Source organism: Bombina bombina, chromosome 5 (assembly GCF_027579735.1).
Source record: "Bombina bombina isolate aBomBom1 chromosome 5, aBomBom1.pri, whole genome shotgun sequence".
In the NCBI taxonomy this organism is placed as follows: Eukaryota; Metazoa; Chordata; class Amphibia; order Anura; family Bombinatoridae; genus Bombina; species Bombina bombina.
Window position 1 is genome coordinate 203263241 of NC_069503.1, and position 23235 is coordinate 203286475.

General features: G+C 38.5%; 1 protein-coding gene across 5 annotated transcripts in view; it reads left to right on the forward strand.

Annotated features, from left to right (window-relative positions):
• The window catches only part of ZMYND11 (zinc finger MYND-type containing 11), a 375736-nt gene that overhangs the window by 336169 nt on the left and 16332 nt on the right, over positions 1 to 23235 (forward strand). For all 5 annotated transcript variants that reach the window (XM_053713832.1, XM_053713834.1, XM_053713835.1 and 2 more), the window contains 2 exons: positions 11306 to 11578; positions 12284 to 12469. In XM_053713832.1, coding sequence (XP_053569807.1) covers positions 11306 to 11578; positions 12284 to 12469 — 459 coding nt within the window. The remainder of the gene's footprint in view (positions 1 to 11305; positions 11579 to 12283; positions 12470 to 23235) is intronic.

The window sequence follows — 23235 nt, forward strand, 5'->3', positions numbered from 1 at the left end:
GGCATTAAGGTAGAAAAAATCCTATTGGCTGATGCAATCAGCCAATAGGATTGAAGTTCAATAATATTGGCTGATCCAATCAGCCAATTGGATTGAGCTCGCATTCTATTGGCTGTTCCAATCAACTCGTAATCTAGCCGCATGTTTCTAAAGGAAAAAGGGGCAACCAGACGTGAACTTCTTGCTCAGTGTGCTTAGACGAATATGGCTGCACCTCACTGAAGAAGCCCAATGAAGTCCGCAACAATCGTCTGGATTTGCTGTGTTCCTTGTTTAGAGAGGAATTGCCTGGTATGTCGATGCTTGACTGACCTTAATAGGCGGGATCAGACTGATATACTACAGGAAAGTTCTTTAACTGGTTGCTTGTTCTTGAGAGTGCGCTTCTCTCTGTGTGTATTTTGCCCCCCTGTAATTATGTCAGCGCTTCTACTGATAATATTTTTTTTCCCAATTTTTCTGTGTTCTTTGCAAAACTGTTCCAATATATCAGGTTAACCAGCTATGCAATAGTTGTATACCTCATATTGTGCATGCAAATCAGCTGCAAGCCAATATCATTACTAAGGACCTGTGCCCAGCTCCAGTATATATTACACAGGTAGCAATTACTGATTTTACCACTGAATTTAAAACTAGTCTGCACAAAGCAATGACAGAATATTTGGTGGCGATCCCCAAACCAAGTAAGCGCAAATGCAAATCTGGGTATTTGTCTGCATCTCTTGATGTGAACATGCAAGTTTCTTCCCCTCAATCTCAAATTCCTGACCTCCTACAAAGCTCTGATTCTGAGGAGTCAGAATCTTCTGATTCAGAGGGGGAATTGTCATCTGGATATCAAAATGCAGTACCTGCCCTAAATTTGACTCTGCCTTCAGCTTTAAAGTGGAGCATATTCGTACTTTATTACATGTGGTACTTAAAAAACTACTGAAAACAAACCATCTGTTGAATGTTATTTTCAAAGCTCCCCCTAAAATCCCTGAAGTGTTTCAGTTTCCAGATTTGGTTTCTGATTACACTACCAAGGAGTGGGAAAAGCCTGGTATTCCGTTTGCTCCTGAACAGAATGTGGAATTATAGGAAACGTTTCTCAAGGTGAATGGAGCTATCCCTACATTGGCTTAAATGCACTACTATCCTCATGGAAGATAGCACTCCTTTTAGGGATCCAATAGACCGCAAATTAGAGTATTTCCTAAGAAAACTTTTCCTAGTACGACTTCTTAAACCTGCATTGGTAGTTGCATGTGTGGCTGCGGCCTTATGGTGCGATTCTTTATCTAAATTGGCTGCGGATCCATCTTCTGTTGAGGATCTTCAGAACTGCATTAGAGTTCTCAAACTGTATAATGCTTTTATTTACGCAGTCAGTAATGGACATCAACAACTTTGATGTTAAAAATCTGTCCATGGCAGTCTTTGCTAGAAGGACTTTATGATTGAAATCTTGGTCAGCAGACATGGTGTCCAAGAATAGGTTAATGACTTTCTAAAGAAAGATTATTTTTGTATTTGATCTGGACTCTATTATTAAGGCTGTTTTACTGGAGGTAAAGGAGCTTTCCTACCTCAGGATAAAAAAATCTAAGGGAAAGAATAGGTCGGAGAACCAGTTTAGTTCCTTTTGCTCCTCAAGAGATCAGAAGTCTTCCTCCTCTCAGAAGTCAGAGACCTCCAAGCCGGCCTAGAAACCTGTTTTTTCATGGGCCAAAAATAAATAGTCCAAGAAGTCCAACTCCAAAACTGCATGAATGTGCTGCCCCCACACCAGATTTGTTTCTGTAGGGGACAGATTGAGTCTTTTTTCAGAAGGCCTGGTTTCATTCAGTCCAGGACCCTTCAAAAAATCATATCCCAGGGTTACAGGCTGGGATTTTGATCCAGACCTCCTCATGGTCAATTTCATCTGTCTCATGTTCCCAAAAATCCTGTGAAGGCAGCAGCCTTGATCAGATGTGTCCAGGAGGAAATGGGAGTAATTGTTCCAGTACCTGTTTCAGAACAAGGACAAGGTTTTAAATCCAATCTTTTAATTGTCCCAAAAAAAGAATGGACTCACAGACCCATCTTGGACTAGAAGATCCTAAACAAGTTTTTAAGGCCTACATTCAAGATGGATACAATTACCCCTTATCTTGTCAATATTCTAGTTCAGGCTCCTTCTCTGCTGTTTGCAATTTCTCATGCTCAAAAGCTTCTTTGCTTTCTTCAGGATCACGGTTGGAGAATTAATGTTCCAAAAAGCTCCTTGCATCCAAATACGAAGGTCTCTTTTCTGTGAGTAATCATAGACTCAGTATTGATGTGCCTTTACTTGACAGAATCAAACTTCAGAAGGTATGCCATCTTCTTCAATTTTCTCCTTATCCGACTGTAGCCCAATGCATGGAGGTAGTAAGCCTTATGATAGTGGCTTCTGACGCAGTTTCATTTGCCCATTTTCACTTCCACTCTCCAACTGTTGATTTTAAATCAGTGGGCAAAGATATATCTGCTATTGGAGCAGCAGATTGTTCTGGATTCATCTGTCAGACAATCTATTTAATGGTGGATGGAAAGTCCTTCCTTGTACCTTGGGGCATCTTTTTTCAGCCTTCATGGGCAATTGTGACTAATGACTCAAGTCTTTTGGGTTGGGGTGCTGTCTAGGACTTTTGAAGGGCGTAAGGAGTTTGGTCTCCTCTGGAGGGGAGGTTACCAATAAACATCTTGGGGCTCCAAGCGATTCTTCAAGGTCTTCCATTCTGGCCCCTTCTCAAGGAAGAGAATCCATTTTCTTCCAGTCAGACAATGTCATGGTGGTGGCATATATAAATCATCAAGGGGGAAATTGCAGCGCTCTGGCAATGCAGGGTGTGTCTCAGAGTCTGTCCTGGGCAGAGAAGAATCAATGTTCCCTGTCAGCGATTCACATTCTAGGAGTGAAGAACTGAGAAGCGGATCATCTCAGCCGTCAATCTGTTCACCCAGAACACACATGCCAAATGGAGCCTGATGGCTTATCATTTGAATCACAAACTACCAGTTTATTGTGCTAGATCCAAGAATCAAATGATAGATGCTTTTATGTGTCCATGGAACTTTCGTCTAGCCTTTTCTGCTCCCTCCATTTGTTCTTCTTCCAAGAATTATTGCCCGTATCACATAGGAGCCTGCTTCCATAATCCTGATAGGCCTAGCTTGTCACTGCAGGACATGGTACTCAGACTTGATCCAGATGTCCTCTTCTCCTTCTTGGCTTCTTCCAAAAAAGCAGATATTTTGTCTCAAGAGCCTCTAGGCCATCCAGATCTCAATTCTCTAGGTTTAACGGCGTGGAGTTTGAATGCCTAGTCCTGACACATAGAGGTTTCTTAGACTCAATAATTGACATTCTGTTGCAACCTGTGACCCAAAAGATTTATCATAAGATTTCAAAGGTATACTTTGAATAGTGTTCTTCCAGAGGTTTCTCCTGGCATTCCTAGAATTCTGTTCTTTAAAAGGTCAAATTTCTGCCTTATCAGTTCTCTTTCTCAAAAGGTTAGCCAAACTTACTGATGTTCAGACTTTTGTCTAGGCACTGACGAGAACTAGGCCAGTTGTGAGACCTATCTCTCACTTTGGAATTTGAATTTAGTTCTTTGTGTTCTGCAAGGCCCTCCTTTTGAAAATATGAACAGCATATATATCAAGCAATTCTCCTGGAAAGTTATTTTTATTCTAGCCATTTCCTCTGCTAGAAGAGTCTCTGAATCTTCTTTATCTTGTGAATCTCATTTTCTGATTTTTCATAAATATATGGCAGTTCTTTGTACTAAGTATGACTTTCTTCCTAACGTTCTCTCTTCAGAAAACATTAACAAGGAAATTGTTGTTCCTACTTAATGTCCAGATCCTACTAACTCCAAGGAACAGCTTTTTCACAATCTTGATGTTCTTAGAGCTGTAAAGTTTTATCTTCAAGCTACTAAAGATTTAAGACGAATTGATAGTCTATTTGTTCACTATTTTGATTCTCATAAAGGTCAGAAGGCTACTGCCATAGCATTAGCCTCTTGGCTTAAGCAGGTCATTCATAAAGTTTACGTGGTGGCAGAAAAGTCTCCCCCTAAGCGTATAACAATTTATTCTATCAGATCAGTTGCTACTTCCTAGGCTTTCAAAAATGATGCATCCTTGAAGCAAGCAGATTTGCAAAACTGCAACTTAGTCTTCTCTGCATACTTTGTCCAAATTTTACTGTTTTGTTTTTTTTGCTTCTCCAGAAATGGCTTTAGGGAGGAAAGTCCTATAGGCCACAATGTCCGGCAAAAAGGAGCTACCTTACTTTGTCCCTCCCTTTCCTTAACATGGTCTCTCAACTTGAGTATTAAATCCCACATTTTATGGATTTCCTATGTACTGTACTCTTATCATCCTATAAAAGAAAGCAAAATGTATGCTTACCTGATAACTTTTTTTTCTTTCAGGATGATGAGTCCATAGGCCCCGCCCATTTCAAATTTATAGGCAACCTCTGTAGACCCTGCTTTTGTCTTTCCTACTGATCTGTTTCCTTTTGTTCTGCTTGGCTATACATTAAACTGAGGAGAGATGGGAGGAGGGAGGGATTAAAGCTCTTATGTGGGTTCTTGGCCTCCTCCTAGTGGCGGGAATTATATCCTACATGTTATGGATTTCCTATGGACTCTTATCATCCCGAAAGAAAATAATTTATTAGATAAGCATACAATTTTGTTTTATATATATATATATGTATTTGTGTGTGTGTGTGTGTGTATATATATGTATATATATATATATTTATGTATATGTGTATGTATATATATATATATATATATATATATATATATACACATATACAGTATATGTGTGTGTGTGTGTGTATATATATATATTTCTTTCATGTAATTAGCAAGAGTCCATGAGCTAGTGACGTATGGGATATACATTCCTACCAGGAGGGGCAAAGTTTCCCAAACCTCAAAATGCCTATAAATACACCCCTCACCACACCCACAAATCAGTTTTACAAACTTTGCCTCCTGTGGAGGTGGTGAAGTAAGTTTGTGCTAGATTCTACGTTGATATGCGCTCTGCAGCAGGTTGGAGCCCGGTTTTCCTCTCAGCGTGCAGTGAATGTCAGAGGGATGTGTTATTGGTCGTAGAGATTCATCTCTTACCTCCCTTTGCAGATCGACGATATACTCTTATATATACCATTACCTCTACTGATTCTCGTTTCAGTACTGGTTTGGCTTTCTACTACATGTAGATGAGTGTCCTGGGGTAAGTAAGTCTTATTTTTGTGACACTCTAAGCTATGGTTGGGCACTTTTATATAAAGTTCTAAATATATGTGTTTAAACATTTATTTGCCTTGATTCAGGATGTTCAATATTCCTTATTTCAGACAGTCAGTTTCATTATTTGGGATAATGCATTTGAATAATCAATTTTTTTCTTACCTTAAAATTTGACTTTTTTCCCTGTGGGCTGTTAGGCTCGCGGGGGCTGAAAATGCTTCATTTTATTGCGTCATTTTTGGCGCAAAAAAATTTCTTTGTTATTTCCGGCGTCATACTTGTCACCGGAAGTTGCGTCATTTTTTACGTTTTTTGCGCCAAAAGTGTCGGCGTTACCGGATGTGGCGTCATTTTTGGCGCTAAAAGCATTTAGGCGCCAAATAATGTGGGCGTCTTTTTTGGTGCTAAAAAATATGGGCGTCATTATTGTCTCCACATTATTTAAGTCTCATTGTTTATTTGCTTCTGGTTGCTAGAAGCTTGTTCACTGGCATTTTTTCTCCCATTCCTGAAACTGTCATTTAAGGAATTTGATCAATTTTGCTTTATATGTTGTTTTTTCTATTACATATTGCAAGATGTCTCAGATTGACCCTGAATCAGAAGATACTTCTGGAAAATCGCTGCCTGATGCTGGATCTACCAAAGTTAAGTGTATTTGCTGTAAACTTGTGGTATCTGTTCCTCCAGCTGTTGTTTGTAATGAATGTCATGACAAACTTGTTAATGCAGATAATATTTCCTTTAGTAATGTTACACTACCTGTTGCTGTTCCATCAACATCTAATACTCAGAGTGTTCCTGTTAACATAAGAGATTTTGTTTCTAAATCCATTAAGAAGGCTATGTCTGTTATTCCTCCTTCTAGTAAACGTAAAAGGTCTTTTAAAACTTCTCATTTTTCAGATGAATTTTTAAATGAACATCATCATTCTGATTCTGATAATGATTCCTCTGGTTCAGAGGTTGATGCTGATAAATCTTCATATTTATTAGTTCTTTACTTAAAGAAGTCTTAATTGCATTAGAAATAGAGGAATCTGGTCCTCTTGATACTAAATCTAAACGTTTAAATAAGGTTTTTAAATCTCCTGTAGTTATTCCAGAAGTTTTTCCTGTCCCTGATGCTATTTCTGAAGTAATTTCCTGGGAATGGAATAATTTGGGTAATTCATTTACTCCTTCTAAACGTTTTAAGCAATTATATCCTGTGCCATCTGACAGATTAGAGTTTTGGGACAAAATCCCTAAGGTTGATGGGGCTATCTCTACTCTTGCTAAACGTACTACTATTCCTACGGCAGATAGTACTTCCTTTAAGGATCCTTTAGATAGGAAAATTGAATCCTTTCTAAGAAAAGCTTACTTATGTTCAGGTAATCTTCTTAGACCTGCTATATCTTTAGCGGATGTTGCTGCAGCTTCAACTTTTTGGTTAGAAGCTTTAGCGCAACAAGTAACAGATCATAATTCTCATAGCATTGTTAATCTTCTTCAACATGCTAATAATTGTATTTGTGATGCCATCTTTGATATCATTAGGGTTGATGTCAGGTATATGTCTCTAGCTATTTTAGCTAGAAGAGCTTTATGGCTTAAAACTTGGAATGCTGATATGTCTTCTAAGTCAACTTTGCTTTCCCTTTCTTTCCAGGGTAATAAATTATTTGGTTCACAGTTGGATTCTATTATTTCAACTGTTACTGGGGGGAAGGAACTTTTTTACCACAGGATAAAAAATCTAAAAGTAAATTTAGGTCTACTAATCGCTTTCGTTCCTTTCGTCACAATAAGGAACAAAAGCCTGATCCTTCCCCTACAGGAGAGGTATCAGTTTGGAAACCATCTCCAGTCTGGAATAAATCCAAGCCTTTTAGAAAGCCAAAGCCAGCTCCCAAGTCAACATGAAGGTACGGCCCTCATTCCAGCCCAGCTGGTAGGGGGCAGATTACGATTTTTCAAAGAAATTTGGATCAATTCGATTCACAATATTTGGATTCAGAACATTGTTTCACAAGGGTACAGAATAGGCTTCAAGATAAGGCCTCCTGCAAGAAGATTTTTTCTTTCCCGTGTCCCAGTAAATCCAGTGAAGGCTCAAGCATTTCTGAAATGTGTTTCTGATCTAGAGTTGCTGGAGTAATTATGCCAGTTCCAGTTCTGGAACAGGGGCTGGGGTTTTACTCAAATCTCTTCTTTGTACCAAAGAAGGAGAATTCCTTCAGACCAGTTCTGGATTTAAAAATATTGAATCATTATGTAAGGATACCAACATTCAAAATGGTAACTATAAGGACTATTCTGCCTTTTGTTCAGCAAGGGCATTATATGTCCACAATAGATTTACAGGATGCATATCTGCATATTCCGATTCATCCAGATCACTATCAGTTTCTGAGATTCTCTTTCCTAGACAAGCATTACCAGTTTGTGGCTCTGCCGTTTGGCCTAGCAACAGCTCCAAGGATTTTTACAAAGGTTTTCGGTGCCCTTCTGTCTGTAATCAGAGAACAGGGTATTGTGGTATTTCCTTATTTGGACGATATCTTGGTACTTGCTCAGTCTTCACATTTAGCAGAATCTCATACGAATAGACTTGTATTGTTTCTTCGAGAACATGGTTGGAGGATCAGTTTAACAAAAAGTTCATTGATTCCTCAGACAAGGATAACCTTTTTAGGTTTCCAGATAGATTCAGTGTCCATGACTCTGTCTCTGACAGACAAGAGACGTCTAAAATTGGTTTCAGCTTGTCGAAACCTTCAGTCTCAATCATTCCCTTCGGTAGCCTTATGCATGGAAATTCTAGGTCTTATGACTGCTGAATCGGACGCGATCCCCTTTGCTCGTTTTCACATGCGACCTCTTCAGCTCTGTATGCTGAACCAGTGGTGCAGGGATTATACAAAGATATCTCAATTAATATCTTTAAAACCGATTGTACGACACTCTCTGACGTGGTGGACAGACCACCATCGTTTAGTTCAGGGGACTTCTTTTGTTCTTCCGACCTGGACTGTGATTTCAACAGATGCAAGTCTGACAGGTTGGGGAGCTGTTTGGGGGTCTCTGACAGCACAAGGGGTTTGGGAATCTCAGGAGGTGAGATTACCAATCAATATTTTGGAACTCCGTGCAATTTTCAGAGCTCTTCAGTCATGGCCTCTTCTAAAGAAAGAGTCGTTCATTTGTTTTCAGACGGACAATGTCACAACCGTGGCATATGTCAATCATCAAGGAGGGACTCACAGTCCTCTGGCTATGAAAGAAGTATCTCGAATACTGGTATGGGCGGAATCCAGCTCCTGTCTAATTTCTGCGGTTCATATCCCAGGTATAGACAATTGGGAAGCGGATTATCTCAGTCGCTAAACGTTACATCCGGGCGAATGGTCTCTTCACCCAGAGGTATTTCTTCAGATTGTTCAAATGTGGGGACTTCCAGAAATAGATCTGATGGCTTCTCATCTAAACAAGAAGCTTCCCAGGTATCTGTCCAGATCCAGGGATCCTCAGGCGGAGGCAGTGGATGCATTGTCACTTCCTTGGAAGTATCATCCTGCCTATATCTTTCCGCCTCTAGTTCTTCTTCCAAGAGTAATTTCCAAGATTCTAAAGGAGTGCTCGTTTGTTCTGCTGGTGGCTCCAGCATGGCCTCACAGGTTTTGGTATGCGGATCTTGTCCGGATGGCCACTTGCCAACCGTGGACTCTTCCGTTAAGACCAGACCTTCTATCGCAAGGTCCTTTTTTCAATCAGGATCTCAAATCCTTAAATTTGAAGGTATGGAGATTGAACGCTTGATTCTCAGAGGTTTCTCTGACTGTGATTAATACTATGTTACAGGCTCGTAAATCTGTATCTAGGAAGATATATTATCGAGTCTGGAAGATTTACATTTCTTGGTGTTTTTCTCATCATTTTTCTTGGCATTCTTTTAGAATTCCTAGAATTTTACAGTTTCTTCAGGATGGTTTGGATAAAGGTTTGTCTGCAAGTTCCTTGAAAGGACAAATCTCTGCTCTTTCTGTTCTTTTTAACAGAAAGATTGCTGGTCTTCCTGATATTCATTGTTTTGTACAAGCTTTGGTTCGTATAAAACCTGTTATTAAGTCAATTTCTCCTCCTTGGAGTTTGAATTTGGTTCTGGGGGCTCTTCAAGCTCCTCCGTTTGAACCTATGCATTCGCTGGACATTAAATTACTTTCTTGGAAAGTTTTGTTTCTTTTGGCCATCTCTTCTGCTAGAATAGTTTCTGAATTATCTGCTCTTTCTTGTGAGTCTCCTTTTCTGATTTTTCATCAGGATAAGGCGGTGTTGCAAACTTCTTTTAAATTTTTACCTAAGGTTGTGAATTCTAACAACATTAGTAGAGAAATTGTGGTTCCTTCATTGTGTCCTAATCCTAAGAATTCTAAGGAAAGATCGTTGCATTCTTTGGATGTAGTTAGAGCTTTGAAATATTATGTTGAAGCTACTAAAAATTTCCGAAAGACTTCTAGTCTATTTGTTATCTTTTCCGGTTCTAGGAAAGGTCAGAAGGCCTCTGCCATTTCTTTGGCGTCTTGGTTAAAGTCTTTGATTCATCTTGCTTATGTCGAGTCGGGTAAAACTCCGCCTCAAAGGATTACAGCTCATTCTACTAGGTCAGTTTCTACTTCCTGGGCGTTTAGGAATGAAGCTTCGGTTGATCAGATTTGCAAAGCAGCAACTTGGTCTTCTTTGCATACTTTTACTAAATTCTACCATTTTGATGTGTTTTCTTCTTCTGAAGCAGTTTTTGGTAGAAAAGTACTTCAGGCAGCTGTTTCAGTTTGATTCTTCTGCTTATAATTTCAGTTTTTTTCATTATAAGATTTAAACTTTGTTTTGGGTGTGGATTTTTTTCAGCGGAATTGGCTGTCTTTATTTTATCCCTCCCTCTCTAGTGACTCTTGCGTGGAAGATCCACATCTTGGGTATTCATTATCCCATACGTCACTAGCTCATGGACTCTTGCTAATTACGTGAAAGAAAACATAATTTATGTAAGAACTTACCTGATAAATTCATTTCTTTCATATTAGCAAGAGTCCATGAGGCCCACCCTTTTTTGTGGTGGTTATGATTTTTTTGTATAAAGCACAATTATTCCAATTCCTTATTTTTTATGCTTTCGCACTTTTTTCTTATCACCCCACTTCTTGGCCATGCGTTAAACTGATTTGTGGGTGTGGTGAGGGGTGTATTTATAGGCATTTTGAGGTTTGGGAAACTTTGCCCCTCCTTGTAGGAATGTATATCCCATACGTCACTAGCTCATGGACTCTTGCTAATATGAAAGAAATTAATTTATCAGGTAAGTTCTTACATAAATTATGTTTTATTTTTATGCAGAGGAACAAATATAATGTAATTTAAAATTCCAACAGAGACCAATCTACAGTCTACAACAATTTAAAAAAAATTTCTCTTCATTACTTTAGGGCAGTGGAGCGAGTTTCGTGTGCTTGTCTTATAAGACCAGTAATGTCATAAGGAGATGGTGAAATCATACAATTCATTATAAAAATAAATTTGGCTTCTGCTCCCATACTTTATTCCAAACTGAATCAGTCAGATAAGATGTTTACTTTGTGTGTTTATAGATAGATAGATAGATAGATAGATAGATAGATAGATAGATAGATAGATAGATAGATAGATAGATAGATAATATATATACTGTATGTGTGTATATATATATATATATATATATATATTATATATATTTATATTGTTGCTTGTAATGTGCAGTTTTCTTCATATGGTGGTGAGAGTCCATGAACCATTACACCTGGGGTTTTTAGGAATTATGTTTTTGTGTATCAGATTTGTAAAGCACCAATCTGATCTTATTTACTTACTTTCTCTAAGTTTAATCATTTGATGTTTTTGCGTCTTTGAGGCATCTTTTGTCAGGAAAGTCCTTCAGGCTACAGTGTCTGGTAAATAAGTTCCTGTGCACTAATGAATTGAATATCACTTTTTAGGAACCAGAACCTGAAACTGAAGCAGTCAGCTCAAGTCAAGAAATCCCTTCTCTTCCACCTCCAGTAGAGAAGGTGTCAGTCAGCACACAAACCAAGAAGATAAGTGCCTCCTCACCGCGAATGCTGCACCGCAGTACACAAACCAGTAACGATGGGTCATGCCAGAACATGTGCCATGACAAGTATAGCAAGATCTTCAATGAGTTCAAGGAAAGAATGAGTACTGACAATAAGAGGGAGACGGAAAGAGTAGTACGAGAGGCACTTGAGAAGGTAAATACAGACTAAATGCAATGGTCGTTTTCCCTCAGATCAATACTGAACGTTTTATAAGCAAATTAATGCAATTTGAAAGCCCCATCTATTTTCTAGACTATATTCTCTATTTTGGTTTTTATTAGATTTTTTTTTGGTAAGACTGCTGAGTTTTACTTTCATTGAAATTTTTTTTTTCTTTATATTACTTGTTTAATCCTTTTACAAAGTTAATTGTAAAATATGAATTATAATCTGAAATAAGATGCAGAAATACCATTGCTTCGTCTTTCTTCAGTTTTCCTATGAAGTGCAAGAATATTAAATGTTTATATATAACCATTATCGGAGGCAGATTATAGTAAAGAAGTAATTAGTGTCACTAATGAAATAACAAGTCATTCACTGACAAGCATGAGAATAATGCGGTTTGCTAAAAAGCTGCAGATAATTTGCTTTGGTCATTGCTTAGTCTATATACTATAAAGCCACACGCTGCTTTATTAGTGGAGTTGCCCAGTTTTATAAGACTCTCGGGCATAGAATTGTTATATGCTCAGCTTGTCTTTTTGCATCAGTTATGCTTAAATACCTTACATTTTATAGCTGATTTTCATCAGCCTCTAAATGTAAAGCAGCCATAGGAACTCTAATTGAAATAAATTCTTACCTAATGGTCTATACTATTAAGCAATTTTTTTTTAATTCGATTTTTCTTTGTAGCTGCGAACAGAAATGGAAGAGGAAAAAAAACAAGCGGTTAACAAAGCTGTAGCAAATGCGCAGGGGGAGATGGACAAAAAGTGTAAGCAGGTGAAAGAAAAGTGTAAAGAAGAATTTGTAGAAGAAATTAAAAAACTAGCAGCTCAGCACAAGCAACTAATCTCTCAGACCAAGAAAAAGCAGTGGGTAAGTTATTATGGCAAATTGTATGTCCTAAATAATGCCAGTGTGCATTCATACCTCAGTGAATATAATATATTATTTTTATTAGAAATCATTATCTAATCTCTAATACATTAAAATGAGTGCTAAGTTTCATATCCACAGACACAGTTACAGGAAGAAAAAAATATTTACAAAATCAGTATCCAGTTTTAGTGATCCAAGGGCATGATTATCCATCCATTTCACCGGAATGTATTTTTTTATTTACACAGAGGGCCAGAGAAGAAAATTGAGAAACACTTTTAATCAAAACAAAATCAGCATAAATATTTAAAGGGACCGTCAACACCAGAATCTTTGTTGTTTAAAAAGATAGATAATCCCTTTATTACCCATTCCCCAGTTTTGCACAGAAAACATGGGTATATTAATACACATTTTACCTCTGTGATTACCTTGTATCTAAGCCTCTGCAAACTGCCCCCTTATTTCAGTTCTTTTGACAGACTTGCATTTTAGCCAATTAGTGCTTACTCCACGGTAACTTCACGTGCATGAGCTTAATGTTATATATATGAAACACATTAACTAATGCCCTCTAGTGATGAAAAACTGTTAAAATGCTTTTAGATTAGAGGCAGCCTTCATGGTCTAAGAAATTAGCATATGAACCTCCTAGGTTTAGCTTTCAACTAAGAATACCAAGAGAACAAAGCAAAATTGGTGATAAAAGTAAATTGGAAAGTTGTTTAAAATTACACGCCCTATGTGAATCATTAAAAAAAATTGGATTTGACTGTCCCTTTAAGACCTCAATTCTCTAATGCTCTGTGCCCAGACGACGTTGTCTGAAAAGATCTGTCAGTTGTACAAGGTCTGTTACAGGGTCTTCTAAAGGCAAATTTTCTTTTGAGAGCTGTTAGTCGCTAATGGGACATACCCTACATTTCCGCATGCAAAATAGAGACATACACATAACAGCACACTGCTTAATAAAATAAGACATTTAAAAAGCATTTTTGATCACTGTTGGTTTCACTTTAATTGTCTGCTTAATTGTCTGCTCTCTTATTAAGTAAACTCATATTATACACTATGTTTTAACAGACAAACAGGCCTTTCTAGTGATACCCTTTATAGGTATATAAAATAATAAGTAGAAATTGAATACTGAAAATGGGGGGAAATTAAAAAAAAAAATTCTTTCCTAAGATATGGTGAGTCCACGGCTTGAGTAATTACTGTTGGGAATACCACTCCTGGCCAGCAGGAGGAGGCAAAGAGCACCACAGTTAAACTGTTAAGTATCACTTCCTTACCTACAACTCTCAGTCATTCTCTTTTCCTTTGGTGCATGGAGGAGGTGAAGTTTAGGTGTCTGAAGATTTCATCTAAAAGCAAGTTTTGGGGTATAGTCATATTCCACATCATTCCATGCAGTCGGGTAGTGGTGGCTTTAAAGCAATTAGGAACTTGAAAAGAGGTATTTACTGAGTTTTTCTAACAATTGCTGCCCTAGTTTAGAAAGCCAGAGTTGGCTACTCTGTTCTTTCTTTTTCAACGGTCTCAGTGAAGAACTGTGTCTTCTCATACCTTGTAACTGTCTACATGCCGGACAACGGAGCAGGTAAGTGCTTTTTCTTCCAGTTGGGGAGACCATGCACTTAAAGGGACAGTATACACTCATTTTCATATAACTGCATGCAATAGACACTACTATAAAGAATAAGATGCACAAATACTGATATAAAAATCCAGTATAAAACTGTTTAAAAACTTACTTAGAAGCTCTCAGTTTAGCTCTGTTGAAAAGGTAGCTGGAAAGCTCACTGCAAGTGGGAAATAAGACACCCCCCCTTCTTTTGCATATGAAAAGACCCTTTACACAAACAGGCGCAAGCTGGAGAAGGTAGCTGACGGTATTCTCATAAAAGTTTGGGGCTTGGTTAGGAGTCTGAAAATCAGAGCAATGTTATTTAAAAATAAGCAAAACTATACATTTAAAAAAAAAAAAATTATGTGCGATATTTAAATAGATCAAATGTAAGCATGGTAAATAGTACTGAATAGAAGATACCAAACTACACTCTAACAACTATCTCCTGAAGTGGATAGTTAAAAACTTAAACTAAAAAAACCTTACAGAGTGAGCGCTAATAAATATCAGCTAAAGGTAAATATGGAATAATTGACACAATCACTACTTGCTAAATTCAACGTATACAACAGTATTTAATTGGTTCTTTTAAAACCTGTTTAAAACCTATTTGCTAAAAAAGGCAGTATTTAAAACACAAGTTATTTTATCTTCTAAAAATACAATCATAAAATCACAATTCATATAGGATAACAATATAGAGTGTGCACTCTTAAAAACATGTAAAATTAGTTTAAATTAAGTGCGGCTATAGCCATAACTAAGTAATGTTCCTTATTGGAGGATCGCAAAAAAGATATGGCTCGCACCTTCTGCTCTGAAGGCTCACTGAAATGCCACTTTTATTACGTGTTTATACTTGCACTGTGTTTTATCATCCATCTTTAAACTCTCCTCTATGCAGCTTGTTGTCTGTGTCTTCTGTTACCTCTTTCCCCAGGTTCCTTTATGGAGTCAGAATCTCCTTAGGACTGAAAGGTAACTGTGTTAGCAGCTTTTTTCATCCGGTCCCTAATTGTGTAGGTGATCCGGTCTGTAATCACAGCTAAGGGGTCATTCCAGAAAGACACAATAGTTTTCTTTTTTGCAGTCTTGGAGTCTCTAGCACTGTTAGACTAGTGCCTTAAAGGAGTTCAATCAGAATGTTGTTTTTTTCCTCCTTGTAGATCCTTGTAACAAATAGTCGGCCAGATTACGAGTTTTGTGTTATGAGCGGCTCGGTAATAACTTGCAAGTTATTTCCACCGCTCACCTTTAATAGCGCTGCTATTACAGGTTAGCAAAAACCCGGCGTTAGCGGGCAATATGGCGCTGAGCTCCATACCACACACATATACCAGCACTGATTTGAGCTGGTTTTACGTGCTCGTGCACGATTCCCCCATAGACATCAGTGGGGAGATCCGGCTTAAAAAAAAAGCCTGACACTTGCAATAAAGGAGCGTAAAGCTCTGTAACGCAGCCCCATTGATTCCTATGGGGAAAGAAAATGTATGTTTAAACCTTACACCCTAACATACACCCCGAGTCTAAACACCCCTAATCTGCTACCCCCGACATCGCCGCCACCTACATTACGCTTATTAACCCCTAATCTGCCGCCCCCAACATCACCGCCACCTACATTACACTTATTAACCCCTAATCTGCTGCCCCTAACATCGCCGCAGCCACTATGCTAAAGTTATTAACCCCTAAACCTCTGGCCTCCCACGTCACTTAAACTAAATAAATAAATTAACCCCTAAACCTACCCCTAAGTCTAACCCTAACTCCCCTAATTTTAATATAATTAAAATAAATCTAAATACAAATTACTATTATTACCTAAATAATTCCTATTTAAGACTAAATACTTACCCGTAAAATAAACCCTAAGCTAGTTACAATATAACTAATAGTTACATTGTAGCTATCTTAGGTTTTATTTTTATTTCACAGGTATTTCACAGGTAAGTTTGTATTTATTTTAACTAGGTAGAATAGTTAGTAAATAGTTATTAACTATTTACTAGCTACCTAGTTAAAATAAATACAAATTTACCTGTAAAATAAAACCTAACCAGTCTTACACTAAAACCTAACATTACACTAAAATTAAATAAATTAAATTAACAAAACACATTTATCTAAATTACAGAAAATAATAAACACTAAATTACACAAAATAAAAAAGAAATTATCAAATATTTAAACTAATTACACCTAATCTAATAGCCCTATCAAAATAAAAAGCCACCCCCAAAATAAAAAAAACCCTAGCCTACAATAAACTGCCAATGGCCCTTAAAAGGGCCTTTTGCAGGGCATTGCCCCAAAGAAATCAGCTCTTTTACCTGTAATAAAAAAATACAAACAGTAAAACCCACCACCCACACAACCAACCCCCCAAAAAAAATTACTTAAAAAACCTAAGCTCCCCATTGCCCTGAAAAGGGCATTTAGCTCTTTTACTTTGCCCAAAGTCCCTAATCTAAAAATAAAACCCACCCAATAAACCCTTAAAAAACCTAACAGTAACCCCCGAAGATCCACTTACAGTTTTTGAAGACCGGACATCCATCCTCAACGAAGCCAGGAGAAGTCTTCACCCAAGCGGCAAGAAGTCCTCAATGAAACCGGGAGAGGTTTTCATCCAAGCGGCAAGAAGTCGTCCTCCAGGCAGGCAGAAGTCTTCATCCAGACGGCATCTTCTATCTTCATCCTTCCAACGCGGAGCGGCTCCATCTTCAAGACTTCCGGCGGAGCATCCTCTTCTTTCGATGGTTCTTGAACAATGAAGGTTCCTTTAAATTACGTCATCCAAGATGGCGTCCCTTGAATTCCGATTGGCTGATAGAATTCTAATCAGCTAATCGGAATTAAAGGGTAAAAAATCCTATTGGCTGATGCAATCAGCCAATAGGATTGAGCTTTAATCCTATTGGCTGGTCCAATCAGCCAATAGGATTGAGCTTGCATTCTATTGGCTGTTCCAATCAGCCAATAGAATGCAAGCTAAATCCTATTGGCTGATTGGATCAGCCAATAGGATTTTTTACCCTTTAATTCCTATTGGCTGATAGAATTCTATCAGCCAATCGGAATTCAAGGGACGTCATCTTGGATGACGTCAATTAAAGGAACCTTCATTGTTCAAGAACCATCAAAAGAAGAGGATGCTCCGCGACGGATGTCTTGAAGATGGAGCCGCTCCGCGTTGGAAAGATGAAGATAGAAGATGCCATCTGGATGAAGACTTCTGCCCGCCTGGAGGACGACTTCTTGCCGCTTGGATGAAGACTTCTCCCGGCTTCGTTGAGGATGGATGTCCGGTCTTCAAAAACTGTAAGTTGATCTTCGGGGATTAGTGTTAGGTTTTTTTAAGGGTTTATTGGGTGGGTTTTATTTTTAGATTAGGGACGTTGGGCAATGTAAAAGAGCTAAATGCCCTTTTAAGGGCAATGCCCATCCAAATGCCCCTTTCAGGGCAATGGGGAGCTTAGATTTTTTAGGTAGTTTTTTTGGGGGGTTTGGTTGTGTGGGTGGTGGGTTTTACTATTGGGGGGGTTGTTGTTTTTTTTTATTACAGGTAAAAGAGCTGATTTCTTTGCGGCAATGCCCCGCAAAAGGCCCTTTTAAGGGCCATTGGCAGTTTATTGTAGGCTATGGGGGGGTTTTATTTGGGGGGGGGGGGGCTTTTTTATTTTGATAGAGCTATTAGATTAGGTGTAATTAGTTTAAATATCTGATTATTTCTTTTTTATTTTGTGTAATTTAGTGTTTATTATTTTCTGTAATTTAGATAAATGTATTTTGTTAATTTAATTTATTTAATTTTAGTGTATTGTTATGTTTTAGTGTAAAACAGGTTAGGTTTTATTTTACAGATAAATTTGTATTTATTTTAACTAGGTAGCTAGTAAATAGTTAATAACTATTTACTAACTAGTCTACCTAGTTAAAATAAATACAAACTTACCTGTAAAATAAAAATAAAACCTAAGATAGCTACAATGTAACTATTAGTTATATTGTAGCTAGCTTAGGGTTTATTTTACGGGTAAGTATTTAGTCTTAAATAGGAATTATTTAGGTAATAATAGTAATTTGTATTTAGATTTATTTTAATTATATTATAGTTAGGGGTGTTAGGGCTAGACTTAGGTTTACGGGTTAATATATTTATTTAGTGTTAGTGATGTGGGAGGCCATAGATTTAGGGGTTAATAACTTTAGTATAGTGGCGGCGACATTGGGAGCAGCAGATTAGGGGTTAATAATATTTAACTAGTGTTTGTGATGCGGGAGTGCGGCAGTTTAGGGGTTAATATGTTTATTATAGTGGCGGCGATGTCCAGAGCGGCAGATTAGGGGTTAATAATTTTATTTTAGTGTTTGCGAGGCGTGAGGGCCTCGGTTTAGGGGTTAATCGGTAGTTTATGGGTGTTAGTGTATTTTATGACACTTTAGTTATGAGTTTTATGGTACAGATGCCTGAGGAAACAGTATTTAACTGAGAAACGCGTCGCATGTATTCCTGATGTACCAATTACTTTTTTAACACTATGATGAGTGGTAAACCTTTTTATATGTTTTAAATAAATCCATTTTTTTATATAAACCCACTCTCAGTGTTATATATGGTACTGCCTTGCTATGCTACTTTAGAGTATCTGCACTCTAACACCCACGAACCAGCCAGTTCACCCTGGATCAGCCAGCTGGATTGCTGCTAAAATCCAGCCCGTCTCTATAGGTACAAGTGAGTGCCTTCAATAAATGTGAGTACCCTGTGTATACTGGGCTATTACTGCCATCTGTACCATCATTTACCTGCACCATTGGCGCCTCTATCCCTGCTTATACTTTTTAAAACCCATAACTACTGACTTTCAGTTTACGGTACGGATCTTGTAGTTATGGGCTGTACCGCTCAATTTTTGGCCGGACAGGCAAACTCGTAATACCGGCGCTGTGGAAGTCCCATTGAAAAAGAACTTTTTAAAAAGTGCAGTAGTTGCGTTGCGTGACGACCAAAAAAGTGTGTGGTACAGCTATACCTACAAGACTCGTAATACCAGCGGTAGTGAAAAAGCAGAGTTATGAGGCTTTTTCACTCATAACGCAAAACTCATAATCTAGCCGAGTGTTTGTGCTCCAAAAGGAAAACAGTCCAGCAGCAGCTAATCAATTTAAACTAGTGTCAGCCTTGTGCAGGCCTTTCTCAAGAATCTATATAAATAGATCATCTACAAAACATTTATGCAAAGAAAAAATGAGTGTATAATGTCCCTTTAACAAATTAAAAGACACTGCTTTTTTTCGGGACATAGATAATCCTGTTGTTTGGGTTACACTGGGGCATGAAGCAGGCACTGTAGCATGTGTGAGACTTTTAAACATTTAAACTCTTTTAAAAAGAAAGGGTAAAATGTTTTTATTAGGCTTTATTTTCTGACACATATTTACTTGATAAAACAATACAAGTTTAAACTGAAAGTAAGGCTGAATTTTCTATTTTAGCAGCTTATTCATTTCCCCTTTGCTTTAAAATAAACCAATGCAACATTTTAAACTGTCCGGTTTGAAAAAACGGTTATTTCTGGTACTCAGTGTACCAGGAAGCTTTTTTTAGTGCCTCTCTGTGACGCAGTAGTAATTTGAGCTCGGGAGTTGTGGTCACATGACCGGTTTTACTTCATAACGTTTCTGAGGATAAAGTTGTTCTCCATTTCTGGGTGATCCGATCTTAATTGGTAGCAGTAAGGCACCTCAGTAATTGAGGTGTTGGGTTGCCTGAGGGGTATTTTAGAAGTTTATTTGATGTTTATTAAATGTTTTTTCTTAACTTTTCTCACATAATTTTAGCTGGGGATCGATCCTAATTTGGGATATAATTTAAAGTGAATTTTTTCCTTGGCTTATTTTAATTGAATATTAAAATCTTTGAAACTTATCTGTACAAGTTTATTTACTGTTTCACAACATGTTTGATATGGGGCAAGAGCCTGCTCTCATGAATTCATGCTTATTATGTTTAGATGCACAAATTGCAGCTCCTATGCGTCCTATGTGTCAATAAAGCCTTGCAAAATAAAGGTAACATTTTTGAGCCTAATGTCTCTCAGGATGATGCTGTTAAAATAATACATCAGCTTTCTCCTGCTTCGTCCCAAGCCTCAATGGTGTCACATGCAGTGCCCTGCAGCTCCTCTATAACTCCTAGCAGAAATTGCTGCCCAGGTATCTTCAGCGGTATCTGCGGCATTAGCTGCCATTCCCAGATTACAGGGAAAACGCAAGAGGAAATCTAGAAATTCAGAAAGTAAGGTGCCTGTCCTCAGTTCTGCTTCCCAAGTTGCCCTTTCTCATAAGTCTGATGAGGAAGATACATCGGGACTTTCTGAGGGTGAAATCTCAGATTCGGACAGTATAACTGAGACTGAGGTGGTATCCTTCAAATTTAAGCTTGAACACCTTTGTGTATTGTTAAAGTATTGTTAAAGGAGGTTTTAGCTACTTTAGATGACTCTGATACCCCTGTCGTCACTCCTAAGAAATGTAGTAAATTTAATTGTTTCTTTTATGAACCTTCCACTTCGGCCGTTTTCCTGTGCCGGACTGTGCTAGGGAGATTATCTCAAAGGAATGGGAGAAACCAGGGGTGTCTTTTTCCCTGTCTCCCATTTTTAAGAAAATGTTTCCTGTCGAGGACTCTATTAAAGACCCTTGGTATACTGTACCCAAAGTTGAAGGTGCCATTTCCACTCTGGCTAAGAGAACCACTATTCCTATTGAGGATAGATGCTCTTTTAAGGATCCGATAGACAAGAAGCTGGAGGCTTATTTGAAAAAGATTTATGTTCATCAAGGTCTCCAATGGCAACCTGCAGTGTGTATTTCTTTGGATGAAATTCAAGATAGGATTAAAGCTCTTAAATTGGCCAATTCCTTTATTGCAGATGCCATTTTACAGGTTGTTAGACTAGGAGCTAAAACTTCAAGTTTCGCTGTCCTAGCCCACAGGGCGATATGGTTGAAATCCTGGTCTGCGAACGTTTCCTCTAAAGTCAAGTTTCTGGCGATTACTTACAAGGGCAAAACCTTGTTTGGACCTGGTTTGGCAGAAGTTATCTCTGATATTACGGGTGGAAAGGGGTCTTTTCTACCTCAAGATAAGAAGAATAGGCCTAAAGGACGTCAGAGTAATTTTCGTTCCTTTCGTAACTTCAGAGGAAAGCCTTCCCCTTCTTCTTCCAAGCAGAAACAATCCATGTCTTCTTGGAAACCCAATCAGTCTTGGAAAAAGGGGAATCAATCAAAGAAACCTGCAGCCCCCGATCCGGGATTGGATCAGGTGGGGGGCAGACTTTCTCAGTTCTCTCAAACATGGATACGAGATGTCCCAGATTCCTGGACTCTGGACATAGTATTCCAGGGTTACAAATTGGAATTCAAGACTTTTCCTCCCAGAGGCAGATTCCTTCTCTCAAGATTATCTGCAGACCAGATAAAGAGAGAGAGGCGTTCTTGAAATGTATACAACATCTTTCCTCTCTGGGAGTGATAGTTCCAGTTCCAGTGCAGGAACAGGGTCTCGGGTTCTACTCCAACCTATTTGTGGTTCCCAAAAAAGAGGGAACTTTCCATCCCATTCTAGACTTGAAGTGTCTAAATAAGTTTCTCAAAGTTCCATCCTTCAAGATGGAGACTATACGCTCCCTTCTTCCTTTAGTACAAGAGGGTCAGTTCATGACAACCATAGACCTAAAGGATGCGTATCTTCATGTTCCTATTCACAGGGACCATCACAGATTCCTGAGATTTGCCTTTCTGAACAAACATTTCCAGTTTCGGGCCCTTCCATTTGGTCTAGCCACGGCTCCCAGAATTTTTTTCAATGGTTCTATTGATGAAGATTTTTCTGACAGAGGTCAGGAAAAACAGCATCATTTCCTCTTGCCTCTCTCTTCAGGCTTCTGCTCATCCTTTAGTGGCTCAATATATGGAGGTATTCGGTCTGATGGTGGCTTCCATGGACATCATTCATTTTGCTCGATTCCATTTGAGAGCTCTCCAGTTGTGTATGCTCAGACAATGGAATGGTGACCATGTGGATCTATCTCAGAGAATAGAGTAAGATCAGTCGTCAAGGGATTCTCTCCCGTGGTGGATTTCTCAGGAACTCAGGACACATGCTTTTGGAGACCTTCCTGGGTGATCGTGACCATGGACGCCAGCCTGCTGGGCTGGGGAGCAGTCTTTAACTCGTTAAAAGCTCAAGGCCTTTGGCTTACATTAATCACCATGGAGGAACTCAGAGATCCTTAGCCATGAAGGATCAGCCAATAGGATTGAAGTTCAATCCTATTGGCTGATTGCATCAACCAATAGGATTTTTTCTACCTTAATTCCGATTGGCTGATAGAATTCTATCAGCCAATCGGAATCTAAGGGACGCCATCTTGGATGACGTCGCTTAAAGGTACCTTCATTCAGCTTTAGTCGTCGGAAGAAGAGGATGCTCCGCGTTGGATGTCTTGAAGATGGAGCCGCGCCGGATGGATAAAGATAGAAGATGCCGTCTGGATGACCACTTCGCCCGGCTTGGATGAAGACTTCTCCCGGCTTCGTTGAGGACTTTGGCCCGGCTTGAATGAAGACGTCTCCAGGTAAGTTGATCTTCAGGGGGTTAGTGTTAGGTTTTTTTAAGGGTGTATTGGGTGGGTTTTATTTTTAGGTTAGGGACTTTGGGCTGCAATAGAGCTAACTGCCCTTTTAAGAGTAATGCCCATCCAAATGCCCTTTTCAGGGCAATGGGGAGCTTAGGTTTTTATAGCTAGTATTATATTTGGGGGGTTGGTTGTGTGGGTGGTGGGTTTTACTGTTGGGGGGGGTTGTTTGTATTTTTTTTTACAGGTAAAAGAGCTGATTACTTTGGGGCAAAGCCCCGCAAATGGCCCTTTTAAGGGCTATTGGTAGTTTAGTTTAGGCTAGGGTTTTTATTTTTATTTTGGCAGGCTTTTTTATTTTGATAGGGCTATTAGATTAGGTGTAATTTGTTTATTATTTTCTGTAATTTAGTGGGGGGGGTTTTGTACTTTAGCTAATTTAATTTAGGTAATTGTATTTAATTTAGTTAATTTAT